Here is a 20,358-nt window from a genome sequence, read left to right as displayed (position 1 = left end):
TTATCAGGAGCACGGGAAGAAACTAAACACTATTCCACCACTGGGATGTCATCAAACATCAGCACTGTGAAGTAATTAAAGCTAAAGGCTATGAGTTGATCATGGTGAATTTTCATTAACATACAGTCAATGATTTACTCTCACGTGCCACAAGGGGGAGTCTGCGTTCATGTCATAATGTACATACTCTTTTTATAGATTCTTGTAATACAAATGAATGGATTAGTTTCTGACTAAAATGTAATCCGGGGAGTTTAAGGAATATTTTACAATTATTTATGAAACTTCCATCTTGTCCTATGACCTTTAGCAATAGCAGCTAAACTAGCCACACTTGCACAGTTTTTGGAACATCAGTGATTTCACATTTTTGAAAATGCCAAAATGATTCATTTGAATAAAAAATGCTGACGACTCACAGTGAAACACAACAGCATGTGAAGGAATGTTGTTTGGACACAAACGTAACAAACAAACACACAAACATTATATACAAGTTCCAGCGCGTTGATAGAGGCCAGCTGACGACTCACTGATGACTGAACCCTTCTCAAATGCTTGGTATTTATAGAGCAACGTCCCCGTCGTGATGAAAACATGAAGCTGCTTTACATTCGTTTTGCCATTCATCCATTCATACACCACATCTATGAACTGTCACTTGACACACGACATGCTGAGAATAACGGTCAACATCACGTTCTTTACAGCACATTCACTTCTGTTAATCCACAGTGTTGAAGTGAGAAGTGACACAAAGCAAGAGATTACAGATTAGCGTATGTTTGAGGGTGAACACAGGCACAGTTATCAGTAACACCTCTGCTTTTCTTCATCTTCTGCATCATTTTAAAAAGGGACAACAATCCGCTGTTAATCTGTAAATACATGCAGACCATGGATTTAAACTCAGAAGTTGTAAAGTCTGTAAGGTCATGTGCATCACTGCAACAATGTTTACCTCAAACAGAGAGGAACAACTGATATCATCCTGGTATAATCCTGATATCATCCTGCTATCATCCTGATATCATCCTGGTATAATCCTAATATCATCCTGGTATCATCCTGATATCATCCCGGTATAATCCTGGTATCATCCGGTATAATCCTGATATCATCCGGTATAACCTGATATCATCCTGGTATCATCCCGGTATAATCCTCAATATCATCCCGGTATCATCCCGATATCATCCTGGTATAACTTACTATCATCCCGGTATACCGATATCATCCTGGTATAATCCTGACATCATCCCGATATCATCCTGGCATAACCTTGATATCATCCTGTATCATCCTGATATCATCCGATATCATCCTGGTATCATCCATATCATCCTGGTATAACTCTAATATCATCCTGGTATAATCCTGATATCATCCTAGAATCCGATATCATCCTGATATCATCCCTGGTATAATTCCGATATCATCCTGGTATCATCCTGATAATCCCGGCATCATCCTGATATCATCCTGGTATCATCCCGTATTATCCTGTATAACTCGTATAACCGGTATCATCCCGATATCATCCTGGTATAATCCCGATATCATCCTGATATCATCCTGGTATAATCCTGATATCATCCTGGTATCATCCTGATAACAGCTGCTGAAGTAGTTTTAAATATGCTTGTATGTATTCAGATTAAGATTAGACGCTTTTTCACTTTACACTTCGAGCTGTGCGTTCCAAGCGAGCTGAGCGATACTACAATGTGACGTCAACAGAACGTGACGTCTGACAAAAACCAGACCAAACAATGCTGAACTGTAGACCAACATTTGGCAAGGAAAGGTCTCAAAGGTCTCAAAGGTCTAAAAGGTCAGTATTTAACAGAGGAGTCGATGGCGAGCTGAATCACAACCTGTGTAGTCATATATTTCACTTCAGTTTCTACGCTCCGCCCATTCAGGAAATACTGAACCAATCATTTAAATTCACCGACTCTAGTGATTCAGTTACAGCGGTAACAAGGGCTGGAACATTTTACATTTAACACCAGTCTTTCTTGTTTATTTAAGATAAATAACCATGGTAATATTGTTTGAGAGTTCATTTTGAAGTTAAAAAGTAGCAGTAACATTTTAGTTTCATCTGCCTCCTGTTTTGAGTTAGGAGATTAGTTTTTGTGTCATTTAAAATTAAATTAAGTTTGTAAAGAGAAGATTTGGTTTGTTATTTGTTTGGCATTGATCCTGAACTTTAATAAAACTGCTACACATTTAAACTTGGACTTATGTTGGCTTTCTTTGGAAACACACAAACACACACGTTAGCCCTGGTTTCCCTTGGCCAGGGCCGTAACAATGACAATGAGTGAGAATGTCAAAAGTGTAAAGCAGCTTTCAAACAGAGACCCTATGATCATGCCGTCAATATCAGAATCAACAGATCTTTTCTGTCTATTTTCACTGGGAACCACAAGCATGTGAAATACAGACAGGACGCTGGAATCGACAGTTAACATGGATGCTAAAAATGTAAATATGACGGGACGCGCAGCACACACGGGCTCAATAACCTGTCAGACGTTGTTTTACTGATGTGAACAAACTGCAGTCCTGCACTTCAAGAGCTGAACAAATGATGACACACTACGTCAGCACGTCAGGAATATGTGGAAGATGGAGGGGCAGTCACTGACGGTCTCACTGTCTCACACTCTGTCCAGCTGGGCGGAGTTTGTCTCCAGTCCTGCAGGACTCAGTTCACACAGGTAGAAGAGTGTCTCCTCGCTGGCCTCGGCCTCCGTCAGAGGCTCCAGGCGGATCAGAGAGCTGCTGGAGGGCTGCTTTGGCTCCAGGCTGGAGTCCAGTAGATCTGACAATGCATCAGCCTCCACTGAAGCACTGGAGCTGGACGAGGGTTGGAGGTGTGAGTTGGAGAAGCCTGTGCTGCTGCTGCTGCTGCTGCTGCTGCTGCTGCCGCCGCCCAGGTCCAGCTCTGGAGGAGGAGTGCAGCCATCAAGGAAGGCCAGTAGGGGGCAGGAGATGTACTGGATCAACTGTTTATCTGGAAAAAAGGAAAAAAGAAAAGATCAGCATCTCCCTGAAGATGCCGAGACCATTCTGTGTACAACTCCCACTAAACCTTGTACTGATGTAAGTGTTATTGTTCGGATGTGGGAGAACGGCCTTCGTCCCATTGTGGACAGGAGGGCAGGTGGTGAGGAGAGGAGGGAGGATGAGGACGAATGTGGAGCAGGTCAGTGAGATATGGAGGGCTGTGAATGTTAAAAGAAGGATTTTGAATTCGATGGCGAAACAAACGGGTAACCAGTGAAGTTGTTTCAGGACAAGGGAATATTTTTGGATTAAAACATGGCAAATATTGGTCCAATTAACTGGTCAACTTCTAGTTGTGGAAGCCGACCAGCAATGAGATTCTTCAACTGTCCCAGTGTTAGATATCGAGGTTAGTTGCATCTGTACTACACTTGTAGACAAGACCGCCTAAACCGAGACCAAGACAAGACCAAGACCAGAGGGTATCGAGACCAAGACAAGACCAAGACCAGAGGTATCGACCAAGACAAGACCAAGACCAGAGGGTATCGAGACAAGACAAGACCAAGACCAGAGGGTATCGAGGCCAAGACAAGACCAAGACCAGAGGGTATCAGACCAAGACAAGACCAAGACAAGACCAAGACCAGAGGGTATCGAGGCCAAGACAAGACCAAGACCAGAGGGTATCCAGACCCAAGACCAAGACCTCCAGACAAGACCAGACCAGAGGTATCCAGACCAAGACAAGACCAAGACCAGAGGGTATCCAGACCAAGACAAGACCAAGACCAGAGGGTATCAGAGGGTGCTTTCGTCAACGAAAATTATGAGAGAATATAGTTGTCAACGAACCTTTTTCATGTGACAAAAACGAGACGAAACGTAAATGGTGGTCATGTGACAAAAACTACAATAAAATATATAATGCAATATTGAGGAATAAAAACGAGACCAAATGTGGTTTAGAAAATAAAAACTGCTAAAATGTCTCTTCATTTCCGTTGACCAAAACGAGACAAGATGAAATAGCGTAATAATGTTTAGTCCTAGGCTGACGTCACTTCCTCAATCCCCACTCGTGGAATTATTAACATGCAGTGGGAGTGGGCAGCCGGGGAGAAAACCAATAATGATACGCAGGACTCTCAAGTGTCACGCTTTTTCAGTCTTTGGTCACGCACTCTATTTCTCTGCCGCGCTGTAATCGCTATGGAACTGGGAGGAAACTGCTCTCATACACATGTGCTCGCCTTGTTTACACTTTAGCAGATACTCCACCTTGTGGCCAAAAGGAGAAAGCACACCTCTCTGTATGTGCTACGCACAACAATACATATATAATACATACAAAACTGGACATTTGAAATGAAATAGCTTGAAAAATATATAGGAAGGGGGTGTGGCTTATTCTGTTATCATTTCTTCCTTATACTAGATTATATTACTCTAGGTTTTTTGCCCCCAAACAAATGTGGAGATCATTCTATCCCAACTCATGAATTGGTCTCGGGGGATTGGAACATGTACAGAAATGTGGGTAGTATATTGATTTTAACAATATCAATTCTTCAACTTCAGTCCAGTGGTACCCTATCACCCTAATAGACCACTTAGGTCACAAAATACAGGTTTACTTGTGGTTCCCAGAGTCTGTAAGAGCAGAATGGGAGGCAGAGCCTTCAGTTACCAGGCTCCTCCTCTTCAGTGGAACCAGCTTCCAATGACAGTTCGGGAGGCGGAGCCTCTCTCTGTGTATTTAAAGTTAGACTTAAAACTTTCCTTTTTGATAAAGCCTATAGTTAGAGCTGGTTCAGGGAAACCTGGACCAGCTCTTAGTTATGCTGCTATAGAACTAAACTGCTGGTGGATTTTCCTGTGGTACACGCACATTCACTCTCTCACACTCAGGGTATGAATATGACTTTTTATATGTCATTAACCTTGTCTCTTTCTCTCCCTAGTTTGTGTCTTTCCTTCCTTCCCTCTCTCTCTCTCTGTATCCTCATCTTGCAGGTTGCAGGATCCAGATCCAGTTTTCGAGGCTATCCATATCATACATATCATCACCATTATTATTGTGCTATAATTAAAAAGTCGATATCATTAACTGTATAAACTTGTAACTTGATACAGTTGTTGTGTATCTGCTCCTGGTCTCTCTCTCTCTTCTGTCTCTACGTCATCTCCCTCTTGTCCTTTCTCTTCCCCCCTTTCTGTCCCCCACCTCTCCGCTGTCCTCCATTTTCCTTTCACCCCAACCGGTCGAGGCAGATGCTGCACATGTGTGAGCCTGGTTCTGTGAGGAGTTTTTTCTCTCCACTGATGCCTAGTGTTTGCTCATTGTGTGAACTGTTGTGTTTCTCTGCTCTCTTTGATGTTGTCTATGTACAGACCTGAGATCATGTATGTTATGATTTGGCGCTATACAAATAAAATTGAATTGAAAGAATTGGTAAGGTCGACCAGGTTATATCTTTCTGTATTTCTTGTTTTATTTTATGGAGATTTTAGGTTTTTATCATAACACCCAAATATTGAATTGTTTTTTACTTCCAATTCAATTTGTATGACTCCTGAATCTCTCTCGATGTGTTATAGGTGAGTGTTCAAATCTGAGTTTTAGATACACTGATGATTTTATATCCTGACAGATGTCTATATAGGATCTAGCAACTTCATCAGATTAGGGGCGCTGTGATCGGTTGTTTGAGGAAAGCTAATATGTCATCGGCAAAAGGCCCAATTTTATGCTGGACATCGTTAACTGTGACACCTCTAATTTCCTTCTTAATATTCATTCTAGCCGAAGGCTTTTGATACGGTGTTTTAATCAGTTGTAGAGATTTTTGTATTGAATCAAACGGCTCTAACACGTGATAGAGAAATGTCACAGTCGAATGCCTTTTCCACGTCGATACTAACCAGTACAGAACTTTGAGTCTTTGTTTGGCCAATTATTTCTAAAATACTTTGAATACTGTCGTGTGTTTGATGACCTGACATGAACCCTGTTTGGTCCTCATCTATTAAGTCTGCTATAAATGTATTTCTTCCTTTATTCCATGGATGTATAAGCTCTTGTTGAGACCGTGTGTGTGTGTTGTCCACTCACCTGGATTGTCCTTATCTGTCCTGCTTAGCTGTCCCGTGTTCTCTTTAGAGGACAAACTCTCCTGAAAAAGCACATGGACAACAAAGAAGTGAGTTTCAAAGCAACACAGACAAATAAAAGACTATATTGAAAAACTGATAGAGCACATATAAATAATGACATGTCTTCATCTTCACTGAACTGTCTAAACTAGTTGAATGCATCAGTTGGTAAAAACAAATCATGTTTTTAAACTTGTATTGAATCTCTTCTGTGCTCTTCTTTTTATTCTGTGTGTGTATTTCATCATATTTTTATAATATTTAAATGTTAGTGTCTCTGATAACTAAACATGGACGTTTGCATGTGGGAGTGATAGTTCACCTCTATGACGTCAAAATCAACATTAAACTGTTTTCCATACAACATGGCCTGGAAATCCTCCAGACTGCAGTCAATGCTGTCCAGATAGTCCATCAGCTCCACCCTGACCAAACACAATTACACACAGTGAAGGAGAATCACCACACAGCACTTGAACATTACATTCAGATACATGCACGTGTATAAATGTAATGTTCAAGAGGTCCAAAACAGTCAAAGTCAGGTCATTGTTGAGAATGGAAATACAAAATGTTTTTAATGCCATACAGTGATCTTAAATAGACACACGTAACAAGAAACACACACAAAAAATAAACTTTTCATTACATACAATGAAATATTAAATGAAGACTTTACATGCTTATCTCTTGCGTTATTATAAATACATAGTGAAAATAAGGGAAATCAGTGCGATGTATGAAAACACACGGCTCGGTCCATACGCCATGATTCTCCGTGTGATATCTGATAAACCCAATAAGCAAAACATCGGGAGAACACATTTCATTTGGAAACATACGGCAGGAGAGTACGTTGACTTGTTTTACTCACTATTGTAAAAGGTTCAGCTGTTGAAACACATCCAAACTTCATAAAATACACATGAACATTTCCTGTCCATCAGCTGATGGTAACTGACTGCATTGATCTGAAGAGTCATCTAGTGGACGGTCCACTGTGGACCAAATGAAGCAGTGAAGGCTGGCACTTACTTGCCCAGTAGGTTGATGTTCTGTGATATTGCTCCGTTCTCTTTCAGGATGGAGTCCATCATCGTGACAGGGTCCTCCACACTCAGACCTGAGGGTTTATTGAGCTGCAGAGCACTGCTTGTTGCTCCACTGCTGTCTGCAGTGCTGCTCCTCAGGCTGTCATCATCTGCTGCTGCTGCTGCTGCTGCTGCTGAAAGCCCCGCCTCCTTCTGTTTGATGTTGTCTGTGCAGGTGGTGCTCACCTCAGTCTCTGCTGGCAGCTCCAACTCCACAATTTCTACATCCCTGTGGGAGTGAACAAGACGTGAAGAATACACAATTCTGTATTTTAAAAACAATTCAAGTCATCTTTAGTTATCCGCGACTGATCTGTAAAATCCAGGTCATGAGCTGAACCAGTAGAGTGATGTTACCCCGGGTCATAGGCTCTGGGTGAGTCGTCTGCGATCTCCGCCGTCACCTCGGCTTCATTCTCAGTCATGTCACAGACGATGACGTCCTCTGACATCTCAGAGCTCTTCACGCCATTCAGACTGTTGACAGACGTCTAAAACGAGACACACAGTCACAACCTGGACCTCGTCAAGGTTCTCTCTATTAAAAGGACAAAGACATTTACTGACCTGTTCCACGCACACTTTGTCATCATAGATCTGATGTTTGTACTTGGACTTCTTTCCAGTGCTGTTCATCAGAATGGGCCTGATGCAAAGACACATCAATATTTAAAACAAAGATACTGTTTCACTGAACTGCCTTCAGATCATGGCACAGATTATCAGTTCTGATAATCCCCTGTCATTTTATTTATTTATTTCAATCCAGAGTCACATTCAATTATTGATTTATTGGGCATAATGATGATGATGATGTTCGATCACAACCACTTTACCTCAATCATATAACAATTTTAACACATATAACACTTTGTGACAGAATAACTGTGTATTTTGTGTTGTTTGTTTGTATCATGCTTAATGAGGGTTGTTATTTACTGCAGTCAGCCGTAGCGTTAACTGTGAACCACTGTACTTATCAGGCAGAGTTTTCATTGAAGCACTATATCGTCAACTATATGCTTGGACCCTCTGGCTTAAGAGGACATTTTAACACAAATGAAGGTCAATACCTTATAATAAGACAACATGGAGATAAACCAGTGGCTGAGCAGCTGTTTAAAGGAGCTCTTACTAGAAAGCAAGCTGGAAATGAAAGTGTGTCTCTTTTAAAACTCACCTCTTGCGTTTTAAATTCAGGATGTGGTTGTTCTGCACCAATGTCACAATGAAATGAATCAGCTGGGAAAAAAGAAACAGTCATTGAGATAATAGTTTTAATAGCTTTAGCGCAGATGCTAATGGTCTGCTGGATAAACTAATCAATACAAACTTCATCGACCTTAATTGTTTAGGAAAAGTTCCGATGAAATTCTGATGAAGCTGCATCACTGGTTCATTGCTGCATGTACTGAAACACTGGGTTTATTAGAACATGTTAGACGTGTGTGTGTGTGTGTGTATTAGCGATGTACCGAAAATTCAGCAGTCAAAACAAATTGGCTGGAAATTGCCTAAAAGGCCATTTTCGGTTTTCGGCCAAAAGACTGTCATCATAGAAACAATGTTGTGATTTGATTTGATTTGATTTTATTTGAAAGGGACCATGTGCAATTAAAAACATAAATGTCACCATTTGATGCATTACACCAGAGTTAGCCTTGGGCTAATTTACATCTGCAGTCCACTTGTGATGACGCAAGTCTGTCCAATATCAGTTCAATAATAATAATAATAATAATATAATATAATATATAATAATAAAGTAGTTCCAACAAGATGTGAGGACACGGTGGAACAGCACCTATTAAACGCTGGAAAGTCTCTTTGCACAAACGTGAAACCTCAGATTATGAACTCCCTACACCAGAGAACACTCTCTCTCTTTGAGCAGTTAGCTGAACAGATCTGCTCATCTGATGCATCTGTTTGAGTGACAACAATGAAAAGAGTCTGTCAACACGTTTGACTCAGATCTCTCGGATCCTCTGCACATAAAGATCCTTACGTTAGGAGCTTCATTCCATATATTCAAGGTTTCAAAGGATTCATTTCATGCCATAATATATACCATTCAGATATATGGTGTATATACATACACACACACACACACACACAGTTATATACCATATGTATCATCCTACAACAGAAATGCAGTCCATTCATTCAGACCCCGGTGTACACAGTAAGATTTGGCTGCCAGTGATTTGCTCACCTTTTTGATGAGCTGTTGCTGATGAGCATGTTTCTGCCTCAGGTCTGAGATCTCCCTCCACAGAGATTCATTCTCCCTAAACAACAAAACAACCATCATTACCAGTCAACGACACGTGTGCGTGTTCACAGCTGGTGATACAGTTACGTTTTTCATGCATTCACATTCAGCGAGGCAACGCGCGTCACATGTGACAGTAGGTGAGACGCTTTTGAGGTGCTTTTTTTGAAATGAATAAATGAAAGCGATGCCACTGCAGCCATGGAGAGGGCTAACATTTTTGGTTGGTTGACTTAACTTTCACTGCAAGATCACATGTTTCTATGTACATGAGGCAAAGTCTGGCCTGAAAACCTCCAGGTAATGGAGTTTATGAGAATGAGGCACAAGCAGGCAAAAAACACAAATCTAAGTTTAAGTGAAGTGCAGCTTCTACTAGTTATGACAGAACTCTCAGCAATAAAGGGTGTGGCGTAAGGATGGGCACTCCAAGCAAAAACACTGTGCCAAAGTCAAATCTAATTAGTTAAATAATAGTCAAATAATTCCCCCACGTTTCCATGATCTTTAAACATACATACCTCTTGAGTGTTGCCAACCTGGCATCGATGTTCTCCTGTTTACTGTGAACACTGTGGACACTGGCCAAGATCTTGGTCAGGTCCTCCTGTCGCATCTTGCTCTCGTCCGGCCGAGCATTAGAAACCTGAAATGACAACAGTCTTGTGTGTACTAATACTAATACTGTGCCTCACCAGTAGAAGCATCAAAGCAGAGGAAACTGCCACTTTTGCAGATGACAGATACGAAATGAGCCAGCAAATGAGAAAAAGAGCAGACTTAATCACTAACAATAAAACCACCAACGTTAACCTCATTCATCAATTAATCTTTCAAATATTTTCTCCATGAATCGGTCAGTTATTTCTTCCATACAAAGACATATTGCAAAGTACTGAGTATTTGTGAAATCGTATATTGTGTTATAGTGTTTCACACGTGATATAATCTCTATCTTTCACTGTATCGCCCCCCCCCCACCCCTACTCAATAGATGATTTTCTATAATGTCTTGTTTTATCCACAAAAACTAAAACCAATTAATCAACGATCATTCATTTAATAATAGATTAATCATTGCAGCCGTTCATGTATTACTTTCTAAATTGGCATAGAGAGTGTGTTAACAGTGAAAACTCATTTTAAGACAAATTCAGACATAAATGCAGGTTATTACAAATGGGTCACTGTGGTTTAGGGTTATTTTCACATCAGTATCCACTTGTCAATGCAAACGGCTTGATAGACACACAAGTCTATCAACTTGATTGGGATTGGGCGTGGCTCTGTTTTATTTACGTTTATTACCAACGCGATGAGCGCCCACAGGAGTTTATGTGTGAGGCACTATATACCTGCAGTCCTCACTGCAGCACACTGCAGCTGACACTATCCTTTGATATAGTAGGAAACATACATGTAACATACATTCCAACACATTTCAAACGAAACGTGACATTATGTATTCAGTGGAATCCCTGGGTTAAACATGCATGTGTGAGTGAAGATATACACAATCATTTAAAGTCGATTCCAATTCAAAATTTCATGTTCAAAGCCATTTTTTGACATGCTATAAATTCTATTTTCTTTAAGTTCACGTCAAAGAGTAATCGTTTGAAAGAAACGTGATTATTATGTTTCCCATAATCAAGCAGCCCTAGTTGGTTGGTTATTTTATGGTAATGAAAACACATCTAATCCTGTTGAGTCACAGGATCCTACATTCAGCAGACAGAGGGAGAGGAGGATGACTGCACCTTCCTCTTGATGTTCTCCAACAAGTCGTCCTGTCCATGTTTGAAGTAAGGGTGCTGAAACTCCACTGGACCATCCCGCTCCTGTTTTACGATGCCTGTGTCGATGTGCATTACTTTACGGAATCCATCTGTGCACACACACACACACAGTGATAATTAAAAAGCAGCAGCGAACACACCATCTTAAGTTATACATGCAAACACAAAGACAGACACAGGGATTCAGCGATCAGCACAGGAACGTAAACAATCTCTTTCTTTGCTATTTAAAAAAATCATCATTTCAATATCTCTGTATTCTCATATATACCCTTACATGGACTGTAAGTTGTGCTGTGATGCTACTTCAAAAACAGAGAAGAAGACATTACAGATATAATAACAGAAACGAGACCGAGAAGGAAAAGCACAATTTAACTAACTGTGATTACTGTGGGTGAGAGAGTCAGACACGGACACACTCACACACACATTAAAGTCACAGACACACACACACACACAGAGAAGCGCTGTGACTAACTGTGGATGTGCAGTGCAGCAGATTGTGTGTGGAATAATCACTGATCTGTGTTGTTGGTTCAAGTAAAAATAGGATTTGTTTCCTGCTCTCTTTATTTCACCGTGTGTGAAAGACAGGAGGAGACAGAGAATACGCTGATCAGACAGTCAGTAGATTTGACGTTAGTCATTAGCTGTGATCGCATGTGCAGTGTGTGAAATCCATTATTTCTTCTGCTCAATACACAATGCCTGGGCCCACTGTGACATATTTAAGAGTTATGCGACTGCTGCAGATTCGTAAATTCACAACTGTGGATTCGTACTCATAACTGGAAACATATTTATTTTTTTTGAGTGGAAAGAAGGGGCAGACAAATCAGCACTTAGTCTGTGTGTGTGAGAGAGGTTTGAATGCCTGTGTCACCCAGACGTCACGGGCGCTATGGCAGCAGCTTCTGGTTAGCGGGAGGAGGTAAGGTGTGCACAAACCTTACACCTTTAGTTTAGGTCAGCTCACTTTATTGTGGTTGGTGGGTATAAAGAAAATCTCTACCGTGGCCTAATTTGAACATTTATGATACAGTGAATCTACAATAAGATTTCAGTTCACCACCTCACCATCTGTGTCGCCAACTCCCCCGTGATGTGCACCTTTGAAGTACCCTGCTTTTGAACGTTCTAACACCATATGGTACAACTTGTCAGTCATGTGGAACACTAGGGTGTGGTTGTGTGAGTGACTATCTTACACATGTTGAGCTGCCTGATGAAACTGGCCATGTTGTTGTGCTTGAAGAACTTGGGGAGAATCTCCTTGGCAAAGCGCTGCTCATCCAACACTAGGAAGCTGTTGCCCTCCTGGAAACAACCAGCAGCAACATGACAGTCAAAACTGTGTCACACTCTTATCGCTCACTCACACACACACACACACACACACACACACACACACACACACACTCCCTCAGCCCTAAAGTTAAAGATGAAGTGATGCTGGCATGACGCAGATGCATTTGGCTAGGTATGCTAGTTAAGCAGCAGGTTAGTAATAAAGGGAGCTCAATGGCCATCTGTGTTAGGCCAAAGCTAATGCTTCTCAATGGTGTTATTTGCTGAAGTAAGTCATGTAGCATTTGTATAAGTGGTCGCAGAGCCCAGCACGTCCAATTGTAACGGGTTAGTACGGGTTAGTAACGGGTTAGTAACGGGTTAGTAACGGGTTAGTTGACTACGCGGTCACGTTAGCTTGCTGGGGGGCTAACTCCGCTCAGTTGTCACGTACCTGACTCCAGCAGATGAATTCATTGGTGTCCGCGTCCTCGACCAGCGTCCACAGCTTGGTGAGGAACGCCGGGACGTTGGAGTTTTGCTTCATGTTTCTAACGTAACGGCACAAACCGCTGGACTCAAACTGCGCAGCGACGGCTCTGGTCCGACACTTGTGTTCAGCTGATGTTCCACTCTCTCCTTGGCCCAAGGAAAACAGTAATGGCTCACAACATCCGGTCCAGGCGGCGGAAGCAGATTGGCTGACAATCATCTATGTATTGTAAGACGTGGATAAAGCACCGCCCCCATTTTTTTCCAGCGGCCACTCGTGGTACTGCAACAAAAAGTACACGGAGCCCTTTTGAGACCAAGGTGAGTTTGTTCTGCTTATTCAATTTTGGCCAAAAAAATAAAAATAAAAAACAGGAAATCAGGAAAAAAAAAACAAGAATTCAGTTTCACTGGTCTTACTAACAAATATCTAATTTTCATTGGTGGGTGGGTCTTCTGTGCCCCCTTGCTTCTGATTGGCTATGTTTGCGCTGTACTCTTCAAAATAAAAGTACTAACTCTTTGCCTTCAGTGAAATGTCAACACTTATATGAACAGACAGACAGACAGATAGACAGACAGACAGACAGACAGATAGATGATGATCCACATGTATAAATGCAGTGTGAGTGTGTGTCACAGTCTGATCTCGGAAGCTAAGCAGGTTTGGTCCTGGTTAGAAGCTTTTTACACTTCCCTTTACAACCACCAGAGGCCGCTGCTGCACTTGCTTTAGAGTCATTATAATTTTGAGGAAGCAGCAGCAGCAGCAGCAGCACAAATATTTCTATAACCTCACACTGTGCAGATGTTTAACTTTATACAAAATCACTGAGATCTCACATCAAATACAAACTCAATGGAATGTTTGGTGAAAACATTTATTGACAAATGACAAATATCATGACTGAACCTTTAAAGTTGTCCATATTTCTACAGTAAAATGAAGTTGATATAAAGACAGTGAGGGAGGAACAGGAATACAGCCAAAGCTCATTGTCACCTTTTAATATTGATAACTGAGCCAAATGAATCTTTATTGTCTTATTGTCTTATTGTATGTAATTAATGTGTTATCAAATACCACCGTGTGTTATTTACTGTTTCATTCGTTTTCACACGTTGTTTTACCGCACGTTTCTTTTTCCACCTTTTCATTAATGAGATACATGAAACTCCAAGTGTTTGCATTTTTAATGTGTCACATGCACAGTACAGTCACTGCTGCTGCTGTCACTGCTGCTGTCACTGCTGCTGCTGTCACTGCTGCTGCTGCTGTGCTGCTGTCACTGCTGCTGCTGTCACTGCTGCTGTCACTGCTGCTGCTGTCACTGCTGCTGCTGTCACTGTCACTGCTGCTGCTGTCACTGCTGCTGCTGTCACTGCTGCTGTCACTGCTGCTGCTGTCACTGCTGCTGTTGTCACTGCTGCTGCTGCTGTCACTGCTGCTGCTGTCACTGCTGCTGCTGCTGTCACTGCTGCTGCTGTCACTGCTGCTGCTGTCACTGCTGCTGCTGTCACTGCTGCTGCTGTCACTGCTGCTGTCACTGCTGCTGCTGCTGCAGGATGAGCCAGCAGCAGAACAGAGGAGAGAGATTGTGTTCACTTCCTCTCACGCGCAGTGTGAGTGCGTGTTTGCTCAGACGGACAGAGCGAGCGGGCGGTGATTGTGTGAGCGGTGCTTCCTCCGGTGACTGCGGGCGAAACGAGAGGGACGCTGGGAAAACTGCGACGTCTTCATCCTCGACATAGAGAAACCGCTTTATAAACGGTATCAATATGAACGGTAAGAATTCACATTCAGTCACACGGATTGACGATGTTGTGTAATGTGGGTCAGTGTTGTTTATGTGTGTGACGTCAACAAACATGTTCCCTCAGTGCTGCGTTTACCACACTTCTGCTTTCATGTCTGCTCCACATTTACCCCCGCACTGTAAATATATATATATGTACATATACATACACGTATGTATACATATACATATGTATATATGGATACATGGATTAAAAACACGTTTTATATTCATGTCTAGTTTCAGCGTGTTATGGTCCAAAGTAACGCAGTATATTTCAATGCTCTGTATCACTAAGGTGAGATGTATTGTTTTATCAGTGCTATAATAATTGGAACACATCCATGAAATACAGGGAACATGTATGTAGTTTTTAAATGATAGTATTTACACTTGAACAATAACACGGCCCTGACTGTGCTGTGAAAAAGCTCTGTTACAGCAGCTTTACTGACAACATGCTTGATCATTACATACACATGACAGCAGGTCAGTAATCAGGGAGTGTATGTCATTATAGTTATAGTTTTTTATAGCTGTAAGTGTGTATAGAGTTTGGAAGTTTCAATTGTTACAGTATCTATTAGTGTCCATCAGTTCATCATCTGATGTTAGAATGAAGTCATTCATCAGAAATAACGAGTCCCACGTCGGCGGGAGATCGACGTGTCACCTATGATGTTTGTTTCGTACAATTATATTATTATTGTTGTTATGTTTTTAAAAGGTCTGACATCACTTCCTGTCACCAAAGTGACTTACACGACAGGTGAATGTCTCTCGAAGCACTTTAGTGGTCGCTTATTTGAATTACATCTGAAAGCAGTGTGCTCATTCTCCTCTGACCTCTGACCTCTGGCATTAACCCTGACAAATGCTGATCGCATGACTAAATGTTGTGTTACGTGATATTTGCATTAAGCCATCGGTGAACTGGTGTCTCTGATAAAGTGACCAGTGATAATAATATAACATTATAACGTCCACCTGTCGTCAGCAGGTCAATAATCTTACATCTGCTATGAAACGGAGCAGAGTAATCTGAATGTTTACATTCATTAAAGTCATTCATCATTTTGATTGTTTTTTGTAATCCATGTGACACATTAAAGATCACTGAGAGGAAACTGCAGCATGTGAACCAAGATAATCATCTGTACACCATAGTATTTGCACCTTGTTGACTGGACCTATTTTAGTGTGTGTGTGTGTGTGTGTGTGTACAGTCGAAGTATCACGCCAAGTGAGGAAACCCTCACCTTGATCCCACTGTGTACTAAGAGATGACCTTTGCCCTCTGTAGATTAGTGTCATAGTCTAATGGACTTACCTTTAACTCTACCAACACATATTCTGGTGTCATGTTCACGTTTGTCAGAACAGAGCTCCGTGTGTCACTTCCTGCTGATGATGCAGGGGTTTCCTGCTGCAGTACACCAGGCTCATATTCATATCTTCATCTTCATGACTCTGAGTGTGACTTCCTCTCTGGAAAAGAACACTTTTTGTGAATGAGCTCTTTTTCAGTGTGTTGTGAGCTGAATTGTTACCAGGTTGGTCTTTGGGTTTGCAAGTAATATCCTCCACTAAGCAGCCCCTGGGCCTCTCAGCGGATCTGCTGGCTATAAATAATAGCACATATGTCACCATGCTCTTGGCTGACATACACTAAACCTTATCCTGAGCTCTAGAGCAGAGAGCTGTGTCTCAGTCGTGGCTGAGGCCTAAACAACACATCCCCATCCTCCTCATCTATTCTCCATTCATTTACTGAATCATCCTTCACTTCCCCACACTGGGCCAGTTTAGGTCAAAACGTTTGGAAAGTCTTGGTCCAAGTGTGTACAGGTCCTGGATCAATGTGCAGCAGATGAACTGAAAGCTACACCTCTGTCATGTGACACCACGGTGAGAGCCAGTGAAATACTGTCCATTAACCCTCAAAACAATAGACCACAGCACGCATCAAGGCCACTGCTCACTTCACAAGACTGTGTGTGTCTGACTGTGTGTCTGTGTGTGTCTGTGTGAGAGAGTGTGTGTGTGTGTGTGTGTGTGTGTGAGCTTCCCCACTCACAGCTCGTCCAGAGGAAGGGAAAACGTCGGCGTGGTGGTGGAAAATAATCTTTTATTTGTGTCCAACAGAAAAAGTCCACCAAACATACAGAAATAAAATGCCGTTCGTCGCTCTCTTTCTCTCTCCTCGCTCCTGCTTCCTCCTTCCGGACCCAGCCTACTGCAAGAGACCAGAACCAGGTTACAAGTGTGCTTATATAGCTGACGGATTACCTGATTTGGTCACTTTGAACCGGAAGGGCTGTAACACCAGATACCAGCGAGTGATCCGCGCGTTGGCATCTTTCATACGGTGGAGCCATTGGAGCGGGGCATGGTCCGACCAGAGGGTGAATGGGCGCCCAAGGAGGTAGTAGCGGAGGGCACCAACCGCCCACCGTATGGCGAGGCACTCTTTTTCCACCGTACTGTAGTTCACCTCCCCCAGTACGGGGCGGTCGACCCCCTCTACCTCCTGGGACAAAACGGCCCCCAGCCCGCTGTTCGAGGCGTCGGTCTGCAGAATGAAAGGGAGAGAAAAGTTAGGAGTGTATAAAAGTGGCTCCCCACAGAGGGCTCGCTTTACCCTCTCAAATGCCAGCTGACACGGCTCCGTCCACTGGACCAGATCTGAGGCACCCTTTCGGGTCAGGTCGGTTAGGGGGCTGGTCAGCTCCGAGAAAGCCGGAATGAACCTCCTATAGTAACCGGCCAGCCCCAGAAACCTCCTGACCTCTTTTTTTGTCTTGGGAATTGGGTAGGCTGCAACCGCTGCAGTCTTTTGTATCTGTGGTCGCACCTGCCCGCCCCCCAAGTGGTACCCCAAATACCGTACCTCCCTCCGTCCAACCGCATACTTCCCTGGATTGGCCGTGAGCCCCGCCTTCCTCAGGGACTCAAGCACTGCTCCCACCTGCTGCACATGCTTCTCCCAGGTCTCACTATGAATGATGACATCATCCAAGTAGGCCGCAGCATACGCAGAGTGAGGCCGCAGCACCCGGTCCATGAGGCGCTGAAATGTAGCTGGGGCCCAGAACAACCCAAAGGAAGAGTGACAAATTGGTACAAACCATATGGAGTGGAGAAGGCTGTCTTTTCCCTGGTCTCTAGCGACAAGGGAATCTGCCAGTAGCCCTTGGTTAAATCCAGTGTCGTGAAAAAGCGAGCTGTGCCCAGCCGATCCAGGAGTTCGTCGACCCGGGGCATTGGATAGGCATCGAATTTGGACACCTCGTTGACCCTACGATAGTCCACACAGAACCGTATTGACCCATCGGACTTGTGAACCAGCACGATGGGGCAACACCAGTCACTGTTGGACTCTTCTATTACCCCCATCTCCAACATGGCCTGGAGTTCTGCCTGAACAATTTTCCTTTTGTGTTCTGGCAGCCGATAGGGTCGTGAGCGCACTGTCACGCCCGGAGGTGTTTCTATGTGGTGGTGTATGAGACTTGTGCGCCCTGGCAGGGGAGAGAACACATCAGCAAACCGCCGCTGCAACAAGGCTACGTCTGCTCTCTGGCCCGCTGAGAGATGGTCATCAACGGGGACTGGCGCTGACTGGTTCGACTTAGTCACCTCCGGTCCTAGTGAACACATCTCTCTCGATCACGGTGGTAGCCAGAGAAATAGCCGCCATCTCCCTCCAGGCTTTGAGGAGGTTGAGGTGGTAAATCTGTGTTGCTCCGCCCCTGTCAGAACGCACAACCTAATAGTCAACATCCCCCACTAGCCGTGTGACCACTTGGCGAGCAATTTAGAGCTAGATGATGGCAGCAATACAAGTACTTTATCTCCCGGTGAAAACTGTCTAAGTTTTGCCCCTCTGTTGTACAGCCGCTGTTGACGCTCCTGGGCCTGGAGCAAATTCTCCCGTGATAACTGACCCAGTGAATGGAGTTTTGCTCGCTCCTCCCAGTTTTCCTTAACCAGGTCCAAGACACCCCCGAGGTTTTCTGCCGAACAGGAGTTCAAAAGGAGAAAATCCTGTGGAGGCCCGGGGAACCTCTCGCACTGCAAACAACAGAGGGTCCAACCATTTATCCCAATTACGGCTATCCTCGTGTAAAAACTTACGAATCATGTTCTTTAGTGTCTTGTTAAACCGCTCCACCAGGCCGTTGGTCTGGGGATGGTAGACGCTAGTCCGGATTGAGCGGACGCCCAGTAATTCGTATAGCTCTCGTAGTGTACATGACATAAATGATGTGCCCTGATCAGTCAGGATCTCTTTCGGGATCCCAACTCGGGAGATAACTTGAAACAGCGCATGCGCAACACTCTTCGCAGAGATATTGCGCAGGGGCACTGCCTCGGGATAGCGCGTTGCATAGTCCACTAGAACTAGCACAAAGCGATATCCCCGTGCACTCCGGTCTAATGGCCCGATGAGGTCCATGGCAATTCTATCAAAAGGGACCTCAATAAATGGTAATGGGCGCAACGGTGCTTTTGGGGTGGCCGGTGGGTTGACTAACTGGCATTCACAGCAGGATGCACACCACCGACTTACATCCGCCCGAATGCCCGGCCAGTAAAATCAGGCCATGATCCGGTTCAGTGTTTTATCATATCCCAGGTGGCCATGGGGTTGTGATGAGCCGTCTGGAAAATTGTTTCGCGACGGCTTTTCGGTACTAACAACTGGGTGAGCTCTTCCCCGGTCCGAGCGTCACGACTCACTCTGTATAGTCTGTCCCTAATGACAACAAAGTAGGGGTGAGTTAGTGCTGTGTTAGGGTGAACCTGGCAACCATCAATTTCACTTGGTCAAAAGCATGACGGAGGGTCTCATCCCGAGACTGCTCAAGTGGAAAATCTTCCATGGGAGCAATCTGCGGGCCCCCTGGAGCCAGCAGTGCTGGCCCCTCCAGCCCCGCGCCCCCCCTGGCAGCGTCGGGATGCGGCACCTCCGCCTCACCACTAAGCACAGCACACCACTCACATTTACCTGACGTACGTGACCGCACCCTCATAGTTTCCCCCACTAAGCTCGCAAACCACGGCCAGTTTGTTCCCAAGATTAAAGGGTGCGTGAGGCGAGTACTAACTCCAGCCTTGACTCTATGTTTTTTCCCTTTAAAATAAATTTCCAGGGCCGCCACTGGATAATCGTGAATATCCCCATGCACACACCTCACGATGCCTCTAACAATGCCCCAGGTCGAACCAGATGCTGATGGATCATGGTCTGTTCACAACCAGAATCCAGCAGAGCCTGGTGTGTACCCCCCTGCATACATACCGGTATACGGTACATCCCTTCCGAACCGGGGGAGGGGGCTGGCGGCCCAGCAACCCGAACCACTTGCCCCACCGCCATGAGGGGGCACTCTGCCCGGATGTGGCCGGTTTGTCCACCCCGCTAGCACACCTGCCCT

General features: G+C 43.9%; 2 protein-coding genes across 3 annotated transcripts in view; one reads left to right on the top strand and one right to left on the bottom strand.

Annotated features, from left to right (window-relative positions):
* Window positions 1-2,195: 2,195 nt before the first annotated feature.
* On the bottom strand, window positions 2,196-13,315 carry LOC122784168 (heat shock factor protein 2-like). Of its 2 annotated transcripts, XM_044049309.1 has the most exons (13): window positions 13,084-13,315; window positions 12,551-12,659; window positions 11,301-11,428; window positions 10,062-10,186; window positions 9,481-9,556; window positions 8,446-8,507; window positions 7,833-7,911; window positions 7,623-7,756; window positions 7,210-7,494; window positions 6,497-6,599; window positions 6,134-6,194; window positions 3,104-3,236; window positions 2,970-3,025 (listed from the first exon to the last, which is right to left on the bottom strand). In XM_044049309.1, the coding sequence occupies exons 1-13, from the start codon at window positions 13,174-13,176 to the stop codon at window positions 3,022-3,024; spliced, it is 1,392 nt and encodes a 463-aa protein (XP_043905244.1). In that variant the 5' UTR covers window positions 13,177-13,315; the 3' UTR covers window positions 2,970-3,021. The 2 variants fall into 2 exon arrangements, with proteins under 2 accessions (XP_043905243.1, XP_043905244.1); XM_044049308.1 differs by lacking the exon at window positions 3,104-3,236 and having other exon boundaries at window positions 2,196-3,025; window positions 13,084-13,314.
* Window positions 13,316-14,736: 1,421 nt separating this feature from the next.
* lrfn2b (leucine rich repeat and fibronectin type III domain containing 2b) overlaps window positions 14,737-20,358 on the top strand; it is a 14,811-nt gene continuing 9,189 nt past the window's right edge. Inside the window, exon 1 of the mRNA XM_044049947.1 lies at window positions 14,737-14,907. The gene's annotated coding sequence lies outside the window, so the exon portion shown is untranslated. The remainder of the gene's footprint in view (window positions 14,908-20,358) is intronic.

Source organism: Solea senegalensis, linkage group LG17 (genome assembly GCF_019176455.1).
Source record: "Solea senegalensis isolate Sse05_10M linkage group LG17, IFAPA_SoseM_1, whole genome shotgun sequence".
Lineage (NCBI taxonomy): Eukaryota > Metazoa > Chordata > Actinopteri > Pleuronectiformes > Soleidae > Solea > Solea senegalensis.
The sequence above is the reverse complement of the archived record's forward strand: the minus strand, read 5'-3'. Positions and strand labels throughout refer to the sequence as shown.

Coding starts and splice junctions, on each gene's coding strand:
- LOC122784168 (XM_044049308.1), bottom strand. CDS start 13,176: ATGAAGCAAAACTCCAACGTCCCGGCGTTCCTCACCAAGCTGTGGACG. Junction 12,660..13,083: donor AATTCATCTGCTGGAGTCAG/GTACGTGACAAC, acceptor GGTTGTTTCCAG/GAGGGCAACAGCTTCCTAGT. Junction 7,495..7,622: donor CCCAGAGCCTATGACCCGGG/GTAACATCACTC, acceptor TCACTCCCACAG/GGATGTAGAAATTGTGGAGT.